Consider the following 20,910-nt stretch of genomic DNA (forward strand, 5'->3'; position numbering starts at 1 on the left):
TTTAGTATGTATGAGATCATTCATCACTATTACCTATTGCCCACAACTGTGTGGCAGATTGTAATATCTATCAATAAATAAAAAGTAGTTTTAAAAAAAAAAAAAAAAAAATTATAACAAATCATGGCCTTAAAGTTTTGAGCCAATATAAACCAAATAACCAATATAGAAGTATGTACTTAATTAAAAAATATCCTAAAACATGAAATTAATACTATAAATGGCATTCTTGTATTCCCTGAAAGTTATCCTATAATGTTTAGGAAAGATATAGAAAGAGGAATTGATAAATTGTTAAAAAATAAAATTTTTCATCCATCTAATTTACAAATTTGGGTTTTGTACAAAAGAAGAATGCTTCAGGTTAAAGAAAAGTATGTCTTTACTTTAAAATTAGGCAATATTTCGTATGTCTTTAGTATTATGTTTATTAATAAAAAAAAACAAAAAACAGTTTTTAAAACTTTTTGCTTGACTCCATTTATTTATTTATTGAATTGCACCAAAGCGTGGCTTAAATTATGTTGCTCTATTCTTTTGTTGTTTCTGCTTCTATACTGTCGACATCGGCTATGAAACTGAATGCACTGTAAGGGGTAGTTAATATAGTTAGGAAATGTGTTTTCAAAGTTAATAGAATATAGCATTATGCCAACCCTGTTTTCTTATCAATAATTTAATACAATAAATGTTGTAGGTAAGCCGAAACCTTTAGAAGAACTAGATCCAGATTCCAAGGCTTATTGGCTAAGAGTTAAAAAGATGGCTATGGTCCGTAATAATAAGTTATCTAAACTTAAAAGGTTTTAATAAATGGGTTTGATTAATTATTGAAATAGACTAATAGTGTAGATTTTTATTAAAACATTTTGTATAAAATATAATTATTGTAAATATGAACTGTTTTTATTTTTTCCTTATTGTAATAGCTTTAGATTTAGATTTGTATTGTTGTTGTGATTGTATTGAATTGATTTTATAACAGATGTTCCTGCCTGATTTTGTATGTATATGTTAAAGTAATAGTTAATGTTTCACGAAAGGTTGACATTCACTAATCCTTGTTGTATTTCACTGAGCAACTTAAAAACAGTTGAATAGTAAAATTGAAAACCACCACCAAAGGATTTTTTAGTTTTCTGTATCAATATAATTCTGTTCATTCATATATTTTATTTTAATTCAACAGAGAAAATGAATAAATATTAATATGAATTGACTTTAAAGAATTGAATAAAATAATTATACAAATGCCATTCAGTTGAATTAAAGGATTTATTTTCTTGTTTCTAAATTTAATGAATTTTAAAAAGGATTAAAAGAGAACTATTTTTGAGTATCATCTAGCAGAAAAAATATTATATGTATCAACATTTATTAAAATGAAATAAGTTAAGGCAAAATATATTACAGAAAGATTCGTGAACTGTTGAATTTATAAATGTCTAACAATACCAAATTGTGTGACCAGCACCCGGTAAATATAACTGAAGTAATAGCACATCAGGAACTAGATTGAGTGTATAAATAGCTAAAACTTTAGACACTTACCAGGTAACATACTAGTACTACTTTGATAATCGATGCTGAACTAACCAGCATTGTCCTGAGGGGTAAACTAAGACTTCAATGAGAGGGGAATGTGTTACTCCTGATCGTGTAGATTTAAGTTCTGAGGTAGGGGGTTCATTGATTGCTAGTAGTTAAGATACTGAACCTGGATTCTTAAGTAATTTAATCAGCATTTTATAAATTAGAAACTGTATGATAAAGTAGGCAATTAATAATTACAAATCATTAATTAATTATTATTGATTACTTTATTAACATAATGTTTTTCATCAGAATAAACATTTTATTATTTGTAAAAACAATATGCCAGCACAGGTGCTTGAAAACAACTAACTAACCATAAAAACACATTTTTTAAAACTAATTAGACTGTTTAGTTTTAACCTTCCTATTCTAGTCAGAAAGTACACTTGAAGATTTTCACTTTTCTTATAAATTGGACAGATTATGGACTTATCCCAAATTTCTGGTATTACTTCATCTTTTCAAATCCAAATCACTATGCTCAGGAAGATTTTTATATTGATTGCAGAATTGCTTCAACTTAAATACTTTAGCTGGCAATTTGTCAGCACCTGTTACCTTATTATATTTAAGCTCAGCTTGTGAATCCAAGAACTCTTCTTCATCCAAACATAAAATTTTGTATAATTATAGTTTCTGAGTAAGCAGTCTCTGTGGAATCCATTTTACTCTCTAAGACATCAACCTACCAAATATGCTTGTCTAATACTAATTCATACAACTCGAGAAAATAATGATATTTCTTCAGATAAACTCAGTTACATACACAGATAATTGCAGTTTCATGCCTAAATATTTAATTTAATAATTATATAAGGAAAGATAATTGTTATCTACACACTTTTTTCCTTTAGTAAAATGTTTTTACACTAAATTCTTGAAAATTTGCTCTTTTAACAGTGCAAATTAATTTACATGACTGCAAGGGTCACTACGGTGGTGAACTTCACAACAGTTGTGTTCACTGTTCCACTATCAGGGATGGCACGACAGTTGACAGTACCAGTCATGGCAGTAAAGCTACTGTCCTGCATCTGCCACATGGTCTGCTTTGACATAATACTGTCACATTTTATCTACTTTAATATCAGTAAGAAAACATTGTTCCCGTTTGTTTCTGTGTTTTGATTATTTTTGAACTTTAAATCTATTATATCCAAGTAACAATATACTATGAACAAAGCACTATTAATTATAACTTCTTACTAAATGTATATACAGTGGGACCTTTGTATAATGAATCTGAAGAGGTTCTCAAAAAATTCTTTATATTGAGGTTTGGATGATTAAAATTAGCTATATTGAGTCACCTGAGAGGTTATTTGTGGATCCCTATATAACAAATTGTAAGGATTTCAACCTAGTTAAAACAATCAATATGAGAAATAATGAACTCATCATGATTAGAATATGTACACAGTCTTACTTTACAACCTTAGAAAGTAATGGTACTTACTTGTGTTGTAAAATAATGTAATACATAGTACAATTATGTTTAGTTACTCACTAAAATTACAAACAAAAGTTTTTAAATAAACTCAAGTAAAATATATTATTGCCTAAACTCTTATTGAACACCATTTCTGTTTGTTAGAAACACCTAAACGACATTACAATGAATGAAATTGAAAAAAAAAAAACTTATTTTGTTAAGACACAGAATAAACTGACTAAACAAATTGTTTTTTGATAAAAGGAATAAGATAAACTGAAAGCAGTAAAAAATTTTGAAATATATTTATTGATAGTAAATTTCTTAAAAATAATCATTATTTAAGTGTTCCACTGGTTTATTCGTAAATTATAAATTTATATGTAATATATGTACATATTTATATTATGATGTTAGTTTTTATCGGGGTTGTACATTATCACTGATGTCTCTTTTTTTTTTTTTTTTTTTTTTTGGTACAGTACAAGAGAAATTAGGTTTTATTTATTTTTTCCTTGTGGGTAACTAACAATTTAAAAAGAATGGCACAACTTATGTCAGCAGCAATTTGGTGGGAGTCAACTGTATCTGGCTAAAATTAAATCTAAATTCACATAGAATTCAATGAATGAGCTTTGTCATTTTTATTGCGACATGACTTTATCATAACATATGACACAAAAATAGAAAGGTGAATATTCCTAACAAACACATCTTTGTACATCTACCTAATTATATTTATTAAATCAACACTGGTGTTGAAGTGCATTTTATAGATAATACATATTAAGATGATGAAAATTAATATATAATCAGTTTTAACACCAACTAATATTAATTATAATCAATCAATATGATTAGCACCTTACAACTGAATGTACATTAACAAAAAAGTCAATTACTTAAGTTTGCATTTATTAATGCACTAATTGTTCATTTCATTTTATAATCATCAAAATAAAAATAAATGGTTGAAATGTTAGTGTTCTACAAAATTAAATGTCCATTACTTCTCAATTCATACTAACTTTTAAATGATAATATCAAAAAATAATTTAACTTTCTATTATGTATTGAAGATAGATTTAAACTTATAAATATTGTATTAAAAACACTAACTTTTAAAACAGAAATTTTCATTGTCACACAATACAAATTTCTTATTGTACGTATACATATACACAAGCCTATATTGTGTAATAAGGCTATGAATGTGAAACTCCAGTTGGTTCTTGAGGTATAGGTAGGCACTGAGGTGTAAAAGTTGTCACTTCTTCATATACAAGCTCTGTAAAAAAGTGCTATAATTATAACATACCTACAATTTTGAAGTAATTAATCTAAAATTTATTGAGTTTAAATTTAATGCATTATCCATTGGAATATTATAAATGAAGCTTATTCATTTCTTAACGATGTAATATTGAATTTGATTACAGATTCTGAGATATCAGGAAAAAGTTAAGATTAGATTTTTATAATCAACCGAAGTCTTTGATACAACCTAATTATTAATACAAGCCCCCCAGATTTAAGAAATGTCATAAATAAAATATAATTACTAATAAGCAAATATATTTAAGAAAGCAAAATATTGGATAACCCCTCCCCCCCTCAAAGAAAATACGAATGAAATGTCTAATATGGAATAGAAAGTAATCACTTTACAGGCAACATCATAATATCTATCATAAGGGAATTACAGTGAATCAATAATGTATATGATTTGGGAATAATTACTTTTCCATTCTTCTACAGATAAGTCCATATCCTCAAAACTTTGATTAAATGGAGGTGAAACAGGTTCATCTGATGGATCGGCATACTGGGCGAGATATGGATGAGCCAAGGCTTCTTCGGCTGTTATTCTCTTTTCAGGATCAAGTTCCAACATTCTTTCAAGCAAATTTATAGCTAAAAGAAATTATGGGTGAATAACAAATAAATTGTAATTAACTAACAACTTAACAATTGTTATGTAGGTTGATACATCTTAATAAAGATGACTTATCTAAACCAAATAATTTAAAATAAAAGTTAATCTTAAATAAATAAACCAAAGTGAAATATTTTTGAACTCTAATGGAAGGACAAGTAAATATAAATTAACATATTATAATGTATATTTGTATAAATTAATTTAATTAACATTTATCTTTAATAATTAACTTTAAAGACAAAATTATTTTGTTCTGTAATGTATAGAAACTAAATATACTAACCTGCAGCATTAGCACCTCTAAACACATCTTTAAAGTTCTTTTTCCTCATTACAGGCAAAGATTGTATGTAAGTACGGGCCTAAAACAATATGATATTTAAGGGACATATTGTATATATATTGACATACTTGTAAAATAAAGTACACAATTTAAAATTTCTCAGAGAAGTTTCTCACTCGTTTCCACTAAGGTTAGAAGCCATCATAGTTGAGAACAAGAAAACAAAAGGACATTCCAAGGCAATTCCTGTTTTACTTTGCCCTATTTTAAGTTGTTTCAAAGTAATATCGCGGAACGGTTTTATCTCAAAGTTAGGTCTATAGAAAAAAAGATTTTTTTAATCCATTAACAAATTGATCAGAATGAAAAATGAAGCTATTCTTCTATTATTTTTTTTATAGACAAGAGAAATGATACACAAGGTAAATTCCTCAACCAAATGAAGTAGTTCAGCAGAGACTCACAGGAGTGGCTCCACTGGATAAGAGGAAGGTGAAGAAGAAAAATGAGATGAGTAAAAAGGAAATGTTCTCAATAGTCAAAAATAGACTTGAATTCAATTAGAGTTTACCTAAGAGCAATTACACCTGATATATGTGAACATTTCGTGTCATGTTAATGTTCAAAGAAAGAATCTCATTCTTTTCACACTTTGAATGTTGCTTCCAGCCCTTGTGAAGTGCAATATCCATTAGGTTTTTAAAAAGGAACGTGATAAAAATATAACAAAAAATTAAATTAAATTAATATGAAAAATATGGGTAAATTTTATGTTACTATTTACAATTAACTTTGATACGAATTTTAATAATAAAAGAAATAAAAAATTAGACCTAAATATATTCTGAAATAAATCAATTATAGGCCTGACCTGAGTGTAAGGAAGGTTAAAAATAGTTTGTTGATAAGAAAGTGATAATGTTAAGTTGATCTATAATTAAAAGTTTTAAAAATTAATGAAATTGTGAGAAAATAGGTAGACATAAGCTTCCTTAACTAATTAATAAATTAATATGATTCCCTATTAATTTATTGTGTCATAGGGTGATTTTAATGATATTAATGACCTGGGCAGATTAGCCTGCAAAAAGTTTTTAAATATTTGGATCTGAGTTGTAAATTTATATATAAGATATGTTAAATTATTAATAATATTGCTATTGTTAAAAATGAATGTATAATAAAAGCAGTTAATTGTTATCCTTGTTTGCTATTGTTGTCCTTGAGGATAGCTGAATTGGCTGAAACGTTGGACTGTTAAAGAAATAATAGAGTGTTGAGACTTAACCTGGGTGATATATTTATACAATATTTTTATCTATTTATTTTTTATTTGTATATATTTTTTATAATTCATCATTATTATTCACAATAGTTCAATATTTACAGCATTGTACATAGTTAGGGGTATCTTTTGTACAAGACTATACCCCCATCATCAATTGTTAAACAAAAAAAATCTAGCTGTTATATTAACCATTCAAATCATGATTTTATATTATAAAATTCTTTAAAAATAAACTAAAATCTACAGAATGTGGCATTGGTTACATATTTATCAAGCAGTACTCGACTTAGGTCACGTCCAGGGAATAGAACCTGACAATTTTAAGACCCACCAGTTTGTATTTGTAATAGTTCAGATATTACTGATCAGGTGCTTAAATATTATCTTTATTTTTCTTTAGCATAATTTGAAACAAGAATGAAATCTCTATTAGTTACTAACTATATGTCACGAATACGAAAATTAAAATTTATTGTTACATTTGATTCACAACTTGTTTCTGATCTTGGTAATTAATCAAACTCTAGTTATTACTATAAAAAGTAGTAATACACAATTTTTATATTGATTTTACAAGATTATTTCATTCTAACGAATGTTAAAAGTTATTTAATATATATAAAAAGCAAGGAATATCTAACATCTGAACTATGGAGGGGCTCGACAAGAAAAAAAAGCACAAACTAGTTTACTCTGATAAATTTAGGTTTCAGTTAGGTATAAAACATGACGTTTCTCTCTCTCTAATTTAATTCACTTTGCTACTAGAATATGAGATTAGTAAGGAAAACTATACCTGCAATGATTTAATTATATATCCACAAATAGCTATGTCGATAATTTAGAACTGCTATGTAAAGATACAGTAGCTGTGAGCTAAATTTAGCAAAAAATAATGCTAATAGATGCTGATAAACCATTAGTTCTGAAAATAAGGAGATAGAACAAAACACAGTAGTATGACCAGATAATACAATTAACATAACAGCGTTAAAACAATTAGAATAAGGATGTTAACCTATTGGACTGGATAAAGGACAAATCAATAGAAAATGAACACCGAAGGTATTGCCTTAAACATAGATGTAAGTAGTGTTAAAACAGGGCTAGTTGATTAAAGTTTCAATGGGGTTTGTGGAGGGATATATACTGATTGTTGGTGTCAGCATCGGACCTCATAGTTTTCAAAGCAGTATTATTAAATTCAGTACAGACACATAAAAATAGGACCATCTGTACGGTATTGGGAATCTGCTACAACCTAGGAACTGCAGTGGCATTGGTTCGACTCTGGTCTGGAGGGGGATTGACTTTTACTTCTGTGGCAGTCCCTCAAAATGAAAACTTGACCCCTCCCCCCACAATGGTTAGAATGGGATGGTAACCTGTAGATAATGTCCCTTCCCCCACATGTAAGACACATAAAAATATAAAGAGAATGGGAAAATGGATTAAACAATCAAAAGGAAGAAGGGAATACAATTTTATGTTTCCTTCACCCAAAGAGTTAATGTTTTAAGAGACACACATGCTAGAATTTATACTCTTTTATAACCTGGTTATAATTGAAGGGTTCTTAAACAACCCATATAAAAATAAAATCAGGAACCTTGGATCTTAATAAAAAAAAGAAAATAAAGGTTTATATTTATGTAACATACATATATATCTTCTTAAAATAATTAATTGTACGGATCCTTCTTATATAATCTGATGTTGTCATCAAAAACAATCTTTATCCGTATAGATTTTTTTAAATAGTTATCAAATACTAATCCACAATAAAGCTTAAGAAAAAGCACAAGAATAAAAAATGGTAAGGGGGAAACTAAATTAGATATTACAGCCATAGCCTATCAATCTGGGGAGATAAATATATTAGGTAGAAAAATGTAAATTAAACTATTACTTACTAAGAAATTAAATGCTCACTAGTAATTGAAATTGGCTATAAGAAAATATCAAAATCATGAGTATTATATAGTTCCTAAGAGGTAAATAATGTATATAATACATTAGTAATAGAAAAAAAAGGGTATTTAACTTACTAATAGTTGGAAGAATAAAATTCGTGGAAATAAATTATGAATCATATAATTATTAAATACAAAATTTCAAGAAATTTAGCAAACAAAACAAAATTTTATTTTATATGGTTGAATGAAATAAAAACAGTATATGAAACTAACAGCTTTTGAACAGCTTGATTTAATTATAAGTTGTTTTAGTTTGAAATTAATATTATTGATTTTATGATTTGATAAATATATTTTCTTGGTGAACCAAAATTTGTGGTAATAACTTCATTGAAAAGTTGTAGTAAGAACATTTCCCATCAAGCATAATCATGCAAATAGATGAAATTAGTTGTATAAAAGAAAGTATATTAAATCTGACTAATTCATTTCTCGAATTACATCATAGCATTGAATATTAGAAAAGATACCCAACCCCCAATTAATAAAGAATAAAATTAGAAATTAAAAAAAATAAGATTGGATAAAGTAATATAATGAATAAATTGTATGCTTTTATCAGTAATAGATTGCTATGCCAAACTAATCCAGAATCTATGAGTAAAAAGGGTAACTGACATGCAACCATGAGGTTCATGCAATACATGTAGAATGAACCATTTCCAGAACTATTAATATGTTCTATTTACATTTCATAAGCAGCATGCACAGCTGAAGTTTCTATTTCCCCATAAAACATAACTGCAGAGCCAGTCTAATAGCGTTTTTTCTTGACTTAACAATTATATATCCTCCCTCATGGTAAAAGCTAAAAAAAAATGTTAACAAATATGAAGTATCAAACATTAAGTTAATTCTAACCTAATGGAATATTTTGTCATTTTTTTTTTAGTTTCAAACATACATATATAAACTATGAAAGATTCTTACTGATTCACTTGATATTTTCATCATGAAGTCAGCATCTGGTGTTCCCAAAATTTCCATAATAAGATTAAGCTGATGGATATCTATGAACTAGTAAATAGAAAATATAAAAAACAGTTATTTTTAAATTGTAAGCATTGGTCACAAATTTCTTTAACTTATTAAATATTATAAACAGATTTATTTAATTGAACAAATTGGTAATTCGAATATTGTGATTTTATAAGATATAATAGTAATTGATAATTAATTTATGTTATAAAATGACTATCCCTGCCTTATGCAAGAATCATATGTTTACGAGACTGTTTCCAACTATTATTTACTATTTACCATTATTTAATTCCCTGACACGAATATATATAAATATATTGTTTTTTCAGTCAATTATTTAATCTGCTCCTAGTTACAGTACAGTTTCCCCTTAAATTCACCAGTCCAAAGGAAATTCTAGAACTGATTAGGAGTCTTAAAGCAAAGTCCTGGTCATGACTTGATACTAGCCATAATATAAAAAAAGTTACAAAGGAAAGCTGTCATTTTCATTATGTCAATTTTTGATAGTTGTCAGTGTACTGGATACTTTAATTATATGTGGAGGAAAGGCTAACTTGAAGTAATTCACATGCTAGGTAAAAATGCTAAACAAGTCAGCAGCAACAGGACTATAAAATTATTACCCATTGTTGGAAAACTGCTGGACTCAGTTATAATAAAAGGACATAATTATGAGAGATAGTTGACCGTGGATGATAAATGAGGAGAAGATGGTTGGGGGTGCGGTCAATGAAACACAAATAAGTATGATTAACTTATTTTAATGTGCCGACGTTTCGGCTAGAGTTTCTAGCCTTCTTCAGGGCTGTTCGCTGAAAGGTTGAGCGCCTAATGGTCATATTTCATGAGGACATATTGTTTGCTTTTTTTTTTTTTTTCTTCAATGTAATAGCATCAATCTAGATTTTCACTATAATTATTCCACTTCACCAACTGGCAAGATTAATGGAATTCATAGTAAATGGATGTTAAATGAAGAAGCGCATGCTAGTCTCATTCTTAGACTTCCAACAAGTTTTAATATCGGGGTCTCCTATACAAACTAAAGGAAGTAAGACACTCCAAATTACTTATATGATACTTTGTGCTCATTCCTCAATGATTGAACATTTATTATTAGAATAAATAACACAAATTCCAGTATCAGACAAATCTAGCCGAGGTGGTTATTTTCTTTCTGATTCTGCTTCACCAGAAGGCCTTGACAATACGTGTTCAATCTATATATAGGTGAGGTAATGGACAAGGAAGATAATGAGATAGGATGAGACTAAAGGGTGACAACCGTTGTTTACACCGGGACCTGTCCGTTTCCTACTTCAGGTATCCCGAGTGTATGCTTAAATGTTAAATTAAAATTATTGTGGAAAAGGGGTGGTTGAAATTGTGAGACTCTTTCTGTCCATTAATAACATGCATATATTTAAATAAGTCAAATATTAATTCCCTGGAGGGGCAGATTGTGTTAGCTTTAATTATTATATATTAATTATTTATAGACATTAGTATGATACTAGAACAAGTTTAGGTGGTCTCATGGGTGATAGAATAATGGCTTATCTGGTGAGTGACATCTTCACCACTGCGGTTACATCCTCTATCCGCTTCCCTCGTCCAGGTTGTGCTGTGGGCGAATATGGTGAAAACCATGTGTCTTCGCCTGCTGCGAGAAATAAATAATAGGTCTGTCTCGATCGGTGGCTGGCCAGCAAGTCCTCGACTCTGGCGTGATGGTAGGGGCAAGCCAGGTCCTAGCTTGCATGGTGCTTAGGCTGGGGCAGCATTGCAGTCGCGGCATCTTCCGGGTCTTCCAGTGTCCGCGGCAAGGGGAAGCATCAGAAAATGAGACCCCCAACCCCGACTTTATACAAATTCAAAAAAAGAACTGGAAAATTCGGATTATGTAAATCTGACAACCGTTATATCTCAGAGAATGGTAACCTCGTCCTACCGGGTATTATTCCTATAGGTACGAAGGGGGTATGCAAGCCCAGAGGGTAGCTAGCCGCCAGGTCCTATGAAAGGATTGAAGGAGAGAGGTCATGTCTTGGGTGAGCGTAAAAAAAAAACAACTCTTAAGAGAACAAACAGGATCAGCTATTAACCGAAAATACCTCAAGTAGAGTGTATGCCACCCGTGCAGGACTAAGCCTCGGTCAAAGAGTAGATCAATGATCATTTAGGCCTTCGTTAAGGCCATTATTTATAGACCTAGTGCATACGGCTGTACCTGTGAAGCGGTCTTATCTTATGTCCTTGAGGTAGTTTTGCAGGTTATTTTGGTATTGTTTATTTATTATTTTATCGAGATTGCTCAGTATTATATACAAAAATTAATAATATATAAATACTAAATAATTCAAAACATTATCCAAATTATAGTCTCAAAACTTTTATTGTTTTTACACGTCCAATGTTTCGGCCATCTTCAGGGACAATCTGCTTAATTCACTATGAAACATATTATTTAATATTTTTCCAAACACTTCATACAGGCTATTCTGCCCAGGTCAAAACATTTTTATCCAATAAGTCAAATATCCTTTAAAATTCACAGTCAAAAATATTTTTCATTTTACCACTATCATACGCTTTTATTACAACCTTACTTGTACAAGTAAGGTTGTAATAAAAGTGTATGATAGTGGTAAAATGAAAAATATTTTTGACTGTGAATTTTAAAGGATATTTGACTTATTGGATAAAAATGTTTTGACCTGGGCAGAATAGCCTGTATGAAGTGTTTGGAAAAATATTAAATAATATGTTTCATAGTGAATTAAGCAGATTGTCCCTGAAGATGGCCGAATTGGCCGAAACGTTGGACGTGTAAAAACAATAAAAGTTTTGAGACTATAATTTGGATAATGTTTTGAATTATTTAGTAAAAAATTGCCAGTCTCAAGAAAGAATTTTATGATTATAAATAAATATATAAATATATAATAATATGTTTTTATAAAAGAAAATAATGTATAAATCTGAGAGCTTCGGTGAGGACAGAAATAATAACAATACTGAATACTACAATCAGGAACAGCAACATAAGTATATTGTAATCTAATAAAGGTATATTCAAATTTACAAGAAGAATGTTAAAGTTAAAATATATTTATTACAGTTTACAATACTGACTTCTAAATGTAAATAGAACTATTGTTATTCCTAATGTATTTGTAATGCTGTCCGTTATTTTTCTTGCAGTATAATGACCGCAGTTTAGAGATCTGTTGCCAAAAATGCTCACTTATCAAGTAATAATAATAGCTAGGTAAGAAAAACAATTTAATTTAAAACAAAGAAAAGGTACTTGCATTTTAAACAGAAGAAAAATTGAAACTCTAAGTGGTCACTAAGGATAAATAATATAGATTCATAACAATACTAATTAAAAGAAAAGAAGCTACCTTATGACACTACTAGATATTCAAGCTAACTTACAGTGTTCTTCGATGAATCGAGTTGTAACTGTTGCGTTCACGCGTAGTGTCTGGTAACAAGTTTAACACAGAAGTGAAAATGTATAGTGCAGGATGGGCGGAGATCACAGTGGCAGTATTCTAGGAATTCCCAGAATGCATTAAACTATTGCTAGTAAGTTTTGTCTTCTACAATTGCTCTAAAGTCCATGGGGCATGGAATTCCAACACAGACAAAGCGAACAATCGACGATTGACTTGTTGGCCACCTCTGAATTATACTATTTAACTTATTTAGAGTTCATATTTTAGGTATAATTTAATTAATATTAGAAGAAGTGATTGCAGAGCAAATTGGAGAGAGGATCCCAAAGTTGCCCAGTTAAGAACATTTTGGGGTTTGATTCTTACCTGGGTCAGTCAATATTTATATCAGAGTGGCCCCAAGAAATGAATCTTGACATTCTCACTCTCAGACAATATGTGTCATCGGAAGACTTGAGCCAAAAATACAAAACAAATAAATAGATGAATATTAAAAATATCTTTTGTAGATTCCCCATGCAGAGGAAATGGAAAAATATGATTAGAATTATTAATAATTACAGCATGTGCAGATGAAAAGGTACCATAGTAAATAAAATAAAAATAAGTAGTTAGGGCTGTCTGTAGCTCAGGTAGTTAGGCGCAGGTCTATGGATCTGAGATTTGTGGGCGGCACTGATTCGAATCTGGCCTGGGGTGTTGATTTCTTTCATTGAGTGGTGGTCCCAAAAAATGAAGAACTTGACTCCCCACCATAGTTAGAATGGATTGGTCATCTGTAGATACCCCCCCATATATCAAAAGGAAGTATAGGACTCTAATGGGAGTCTTGGCCGACGAAAGGGGGGGAAAAGTAGTTTTAACAATTTCAGGAAACAAGAGAAAAGAACGCATAAAAATGTATTTCATTAAATGAAAAAAAAGTTTAAATTTATTTTGATGCATGTGAATCGGAAGGAGATGGTCAGGGCTGCAATCAAGAAGAAAAAAATAGTTTTTAACAATTTATTTATTGCCAACGTTTCCACCCACAATGTAAGTCTTCCTCAGGGCTGATGTGACGGATAGAAACCTATAATATGGGTCGAAAAGTCAGTAATAAATGAATAGTCGAAAACCTTATTTATCTTGTTGACCACAGCATTAATAATCTTCAAATTTAAATTGTTTTGTTAATCTTATAGCGTAGTTAAGTTATGGAAACATCTTTATTTTTGGTTTTCCCTTCATACGGTATTGAATAATTATTTACTATAGACCTAACAATTCTCTGGAGAGAAACAGTATAAATCCATTAATATTAAAAATTTATGATTAAGTTTGTCTAATATTAAAGGATACGATCATTTCCAGGGAACAGAGTCCTGCCCGTAAGTAATTCAGCCATGATACAACCAACAGACCATATATCAACTGAGAAAACAAAAATAAAACATTAAATATACCCAAAAAATAATAATAAAAAACAAAAAAAACAGGACTTAAATCAGCACCTGTCTGATTGTAATGCATCCAATTTAGCATGATTTCAGGTGCTCGATACCAGCGGGTTGCAACATATCCAGTCATCTCATTTTCAGTCGGTCGTGCCAAACCGAAATCAAGAATCTTAAGTTCACAATCTGCATTTACAGCAATGTTTGATGGCTTCAAATCCTATGAAAATACCAATTAGTTACTGTATTGATTTCATTCTAATAGAAAAATAAATAATTTATCAAGAGAAAACTTGCATAAAGAACACATCTAGTCACTCAGGCTAAATAATCTTTAAAATAAAGTAAAACCATATTAATTAATAATTAATAAATATAAGACTAATAATGAATATGAAATTTAGTACTGCTGAAATAAAATCTTTGACAAAAAGTTAAGAAAATATTCAGAGATGGTTTTTGATTTCAGTGAAGAATAAACTTGATCTCAGTATTAGGATAACAAATATATAATACTAAATAAACACTTATACTTCAATTGGCACTCGATAATAACCATTAGCAAACACTTTAATTTATGCTAGGAGAGAACACAGTATATTATGCAAAAATCTTCAGCTATTTTCAAAGCCATCATACAGAAATTAACTATATTTACTTGAGGGCTACTAAAACCACCAATTGAAGAAAAGAGTAAGAACATGGGAGCTATTATGGGAAAAAGAGGTAGGGCCAAATACATTGGCCTTTCTTCAGCCAATGGACTAAAGAATACAAAAAATCAAAAGCAATTTTAGGAAACATCTTGTTTTAAGATTTCTGATTGAAGTGGAATGGACATAAAATATGGAAACTAAAATCAAAATCCTTGATGTTATGAAGGTCCACCATGCTTGGAATGATGTACCAGTGTCAAAAAGCACCAAATCTTTTGAACAATCTATCATGCTCAGATACTGAATTGAGGAATGATCAAAAGAACTATATGAATTTAATGCAGTGGATGACCCTGATTTGTTGCCGTTGTGTGCATGTTAAGAATTTCCATATATGCACATTGTCTTAAAATAAAATAAAGTTTTACATCATTATCCAAACAAAGAAGTTAGTGCTTGGTAGCAATTATTAATTTTAATATATTCCTATTTCACATTTTTGTGATAATTGTAGTGATAGGTTATAATGACGGTCGCTATAATGACTGAATATGCTTGGTCCCTTGGAGGTCGTGATAAACAATATCCAGGGTACATATTGTTATTATTCAAAATTTTTAAATAAATATTAGGAAAATTCAATATTTTTTATTGAATGTGAAAAATGTATTATTTGTTAATTATAATCCCCCCAATTCATTACTATTATGATTAGTAACTTAATGATTTATTTGTATTTGTTGAATTTATATATTTTACTCTAAAGCCTAATTTTCATTTCCTGTTACATTATTCTGGGGGAACTAGTCCAAGAATAAATAAATATTATTATTAAGAGGACTATAGCTCTGCAATGGATAGAAGTTCATGATGGTATACACGGTAATGTAATAAACAAGCCGATACATTGCCAATCTGAATTGTGCAGAACATCAGTCTATGAGACCACAGGCTTACAGAACAGCAAGATATACTGTATTATCCTTATAAAGACAATACAAACCACAAACAACAAGTCAAAGCAGAAGGAAAGTAGAGGGAGGGGCTTCTGAACATAGATGACAGAATCCTTGGCAATCTTAACACAGCTGAAGTACCTTCTTTCAACCTAATAACAAGACATAATCTTCTCCAAAATACTTCCACTGGATAAATAGGTATAGTAAACTTCAATGCAATATGGATGGAGTTCATATCTTAACCTGTTACAACTTAAGGGATATATAACAGGAGGAAAGTGAATTTATATCAAAAGATTATTTAAACTCGGCTGTGAGAAAGAGGATGGCATAATTGCCTACTTAGTGTGGCAAAGCAGAAAATAAATATATGTACATATTACTAATTATAATTGAAGCATGTTATTTGAATTGTAAAGTGTAATTTAGAAATAATTACCATAACATAATGATTACAAAACATACCCTATGAATAATCCCAGCTGAATGGATATATTTTAATCCCCTCAGTATCTGATATACAAGAAACTGAACATGTTCGTCTGTTAACTGTTGAGTTCTAACAATATTATTTAAGTCAGCACCCATTAAATGTGTAACTAAATATACATGCTGAAAATCATTGATGCTTTTTGAAGAATGAAATACATCAAGTAAACCAATCACCTACAAAAATAAAAAAACATTATGGGTCATTCATTGAATGGATAAAGGTTTAAGTCTATAGTATATTTATAGTATAACTATAATAAAAAGTCTGTCCAAGTGTTTTATTAGTAAGAAAAAAACTTATTTCAAGATTATTTTTTTTTTTTATACCATAAGTCTCAGGTATAGATTAAATAATAAAAAACAAAAAAATTTCAGAGGTTCTGTTTTAGATCCACCGAAATTGAATTCCTCTGCTACTTTGTTTCCAGTATATATCTCTCTCAAGGAGATATAACAATAATAAAAAAAAAATATTGTTACAGAATAATTATCATAAAAAAAATACTAAATCTCAATAACTAAGAATAAGCTTATACTTGATTTATTTTATTATTTAAGCATTAGCTGATATTTTATCATACATTTTATTCAATTTTCCAGTCAACAATTAATTTTTACAGACATTATAAATTAATCCAGGCTTCCTCTTCATCATTCGTTGATCTTTTTCTATCTTAACATTTTGGATCACAAATCTCATCTTCAGATCTTGCTTTCCATTATTGCACCATGTTTGTACTTGTATTACTTATAATAATTTATATGAATTAAAGTATGATACAATAAAGAACAGTGATGAATGAAGATGGACTTTGCAGTCCTGAAACATTAGGAAACCACAGAATAAATAAATGATGCAGAGAAAGTCAAGAATGCTTTCATACATTTAACAATTTTTTTTATTTTAGGAAAAATAAATTACCACTTTTATCTATGCATGTATTTACTTGATAAATTATGAAATGAAAAATACAGTATAATTTATACAAAATCATAACTCTAAAAATAGTAGTTTTTCACTTCAAATCTAGTTGATAACTATATTCTAAATATAAGAAAATTTTTATTTAAATGCATACATTTTCGTGATTCATATGTTTAAGCATCCTTAATTCTCTGTAAGTTCTCTTGGCATGGACAGCAGACTGGAATGGTCTAGGTAGTTTCTTTATTGCAACTCTAACTCCATATTTTGTGTCCATCGCTGAACTGTAATATAAGGGACTAATGCAATTAAATATTATCAAACTACATATAAAACATGTGACCTCTAATATCTTAACAATGATAATTCAACTTAAATGTTAAATTTAACTTGAAAACATATGTTAATTAATAATATGAATGATAGATAGTATATCATCAGTACAAAGCCGAATCTATCAGAAATCTAAAAATTTCTGGGAGAATTCTGTTTGAATTATGGTTGAAGATTTAACGTAGCAATAATTTTCTAATTTTGATAAAAGTCAATTGGTCATTGTGTTATCAATTAATGATATCACACATTCAGTTAAGTCTTTTTGGAACTTATTATCTGAGAAGAGGGAAGGGGGTTGAAATAAATAGAGATAATAAATAGAGATCCTAAAACTGAACTTAAGTTAGCAGATTACCTTCACTGACTTATATTTTGTAGACACTACTGAAAACTGGACCACACGGAGCCATCTACAGCTTGAATAATAACTTTGGATTGAAATTAAATTTAACTAAGCTTTTATTGATTGTTGACAAGAATAAATCTAGAACTGCTTATTTGTTGAACTTTAGTATCATTGGTTTAATATAAAAGCAAATTATTTTATTTAAATTATTATTTATTTAAAAGGACTACACACGTTGCTAATAGTTATAATCCATTATAAGATTTATTATTTGTATAAAGGACCATTGATCAGCTATGACATCATTTATTGGAGCACCTTAGGAAACTTCATAAAAGTTTTAAGGATACTTATACCTTGGAGAATTGGGTTGAATTTTAGTTGCCAAGCTGCGATTGTGGAGATTAATAGTTTAATATTGGATGAAGTACCCATACAGCTTGTGATAGTATTGCTATAATTAGGGTGCGAACCTGTGGGAATTCTTCCCCACCATCCACTCAAGATTGAGAGCAAGATGGGTCATCCCTGACTATTGGGTCTTGCAGATCCTGACAGGACACGGGGGTTCCGAGGAAAGCTACAAAGCTTCGGAAAGAACATCGACCCCCGGTGCCCGACATGTGGGGTCCCCAAGACAGGAGTGCTGGACCTACTGGATAAGGTGTAGCCCCATCTTAAGACACTCAACCAAGAGCTGGGCTGCAACACGATTTAAGACATTGTTCCCAAAAAAATTAAATGGCTCCCACCAAATAATTTTGTAAAAATATGTAAATAAAAATAAAGTTTGCAAATAAAAGATGATTATTGGCAGCAGTGGCATGCGCAATCCTAATGCACTACCTCAGTGTTGCCGAACCCTGTATGGCAACAATGCCTAGAAGGGAAAAACAAACAAAAATTATGGCTGTAATTTAATAGGGATTTCCTATCCAAGTCTAGGTGAAATGTCCTGCATGTTGTAGAGCGAGATGAGATTGTGGATTTTAGGTAGATAACCATATTTGAAGAGCATCCTACATGTTCAACTGTGTTTAAATCTGGAGAACATGGAGGTAGAGGAAGAAGCCTTATTCCTAAATTGACTAGAGTATCAAAAATGATTTTTCCTTGATGGGCTATACATTTATACAAAAACATAAAACTTTGGCCAAGCAAATCTCAGGTTAGGAAATGGGAAGTTCTCACTTCTAATTTCCTGACAGCTTTTTGAAAATGAGCTGTCTGTGTCTCATAAATAATATAGAAGATTGTATGATCACTCAAGTAAATCATAGCTGATACCAAGATACTATATTTACCAAAAGTACTTATTGAAAGAATCTGTATAAGTCTAGCCACACTCCTTGTAAATTCTGTGATTACATTACCGCAAACTATTTTGTCCCATCCAAAAGCTATTCATTCGATGCTAAACAAAACAATCTTTGCTAAGGATGGCATAGTGTCACTACTGTGCATAGGTACAACTCATCGTGGTGGTAGGCAGTTGACTACTACTTTAACAGAAATGAACAGACTGTGTTTCGTAGATATTGTTCATTAGTCTAGGAATGACATCATCTCTAGACTATCCAGCCAAAACCTCTCCTGAAACAGTCTGTTAGCTGAGAGTTCTAGGTAATTTTTACATTATGTTATCATTTCGAAAAAGAGTTTTAATGATAATGGTATCCTTCCTACATTTTATTTTCTTGTTTCCATTATGTCAGATAAAATTAAATGAAAAATAGTTAGAAATATACTGAAAACTAGAGTGGGTTAGCAGGCACTCTTAAACACTACAGTGGGCAGTGCTTCTTAATAACTGTGGTTTTCCAATTTTTTGCCATGGCACCATTTTTGGGCAAACAAATTTTTACAGCACCCTAGTTGAGCTAAAAAAAATATAAAAATGCCACCACAATTATCCTTAGAGTGATTGAGTTTGTAGGAAAATAACAAAAAACAGTGCAAAGTAAGTGCATTCATGCACTTACATTTGCTATATTCATTTTAATAGTTTTCCTTTTTTTTTATGGGGGAGGGAGGAATATTTTGAGAAAGTGGCATTCGATTGCGGCACCCCTAGTATATGCTTGTGGCATCCACTTTGGGAATCGCTACTTTAGGGGACCACATGATTTTATCTTAACTTCTCAAAGAGGTATTTTAGATTATTTGATAAGATATCAAATGCTCAATAGAAAGTTGAATATGCTGACTAAGCTTCCTAGGTGTTGAAAATGTATTCATTTTGTCAAAATGATAGAATTTCCATCCTACCTAGGACTAGTAGCCCTTTGGGAGCCACTTTCTTGTCTTTTAGTGACAATCCCTATTTCCGTTTGATGATACAAACTTTGTGAAGCACACATCATTCCCACAGCAAAGGTTTGGGAGAAACTAAGAAAGCACAAAGTAATAATAATAATTATTATATTTTAATAAAAGATGTTGCCCTTTCCTTTATTAAACATGAAATGATTTAAAATTAATTAGGTTAACATCAGAATTCAATGTTTCATGAAGTTGAATGACAATTATTTTTATAGGATTAGTATAAATAAATTTTCTCAACATCACTTGTGGAAGGAAATCTGATTGGATTAAATGAGTAACAAAATATCCAAGAAGTTAATATTTAGCGTATGTTAACATTATTGTTGTAAATATTAATAATATTTATCAGCTGGATAGTTTATTTGAACTTATTTTAATGTTTGAACCAAATAGTGTGTCATTTAAAAGTTAAAATAAATATGAGATGTAGAAAGTTGACTGTAAATTACTGATTGGAGAAGATGGTCGGGGGG

The 20,910-nt window shown here is 30.0% G+C and overlaps 2 protein-coding genes across 2 annotated transcripts in view; one reads left to right on the plus strand and one right to left on the minus strand.

The window, feature by feature from the left end:
- Nucleotides 1-900, plus strand: part of mRpL54 (mitochondrial ribosomal protein L54) — a 6,503-nt gene extending 5,603 nt beyond the window's left edge. The window contains exon 3 of the mRNA XM_014416156.3: nt 698-900. Coding sequence (XP_014271642.1) covers nt 698-810 — 113 coding nt within the window. The 3' untranslated portion in view covers nt 811-900. The remainder of the gene's footprint in view (nt 1-697) is intronic.
- Nucleotides 901-3,318: 2,418 nt separating this feature from the next.
- The window catches only part of LOC106677951 (mitogen-activated protein kinase p38a), a 19,426-nt gene continuing 1,834 nt past the window's right edge, over nt 3,319-20,910 (minus strand). Inside the window, exons 2-9 of the mRNA XM_014416177.3 lie at nt 17,585-17,714; nt 16,479-16,679; nt 14,456-14,618; nt 14,304-14,375; nt 9,445-9,524; nt 5,251-5,329; nt 4,769-4,942; nt 3,319-4,316 (exon numbers count right to left, since the gene is read on the minus strand). Coding sequence (XP_014271663.1) covers nt 4,234-4,316; nt 4,769-4,942; nt 5,251-5,329; nt 9,445-9,524; nt 14,304-14,375; nt 14,456-14,618; nt 16,479-16,679; nt 17,585-17,714 — 982 coding nt within the window. The 3' untranslated portion in view covers nt 3,319-4,233. The remainder of the gene's footprint in view (nt 4,317-4,768; nt 4,943-5,250; nt 5,330-9,444; nt 9,525-14,303; nt 14,376-14,455; nt 14,619-16,478; nt 16,680-17,584; nt 17,715-20,910) is intronic.

The sequence above is a fragment of the Halyomorpha halys genome, unplaced genomic scaffold (genome assembly GCF_000696795.3).
Source record: "Halyomorpha halys isolate HHAL.00 unplaced genomic scaffold, Hhal_1.1 Scaffold115.1, whole genome shotgun sequence".
NCBI classification, from domain to species: domain Eukaryota; kingdom Metazoa; phylum Arthropoda; class Insecta; order Hemiptera; family Pentatomidae; genus Halyomorpha; species Halyomorpha halys.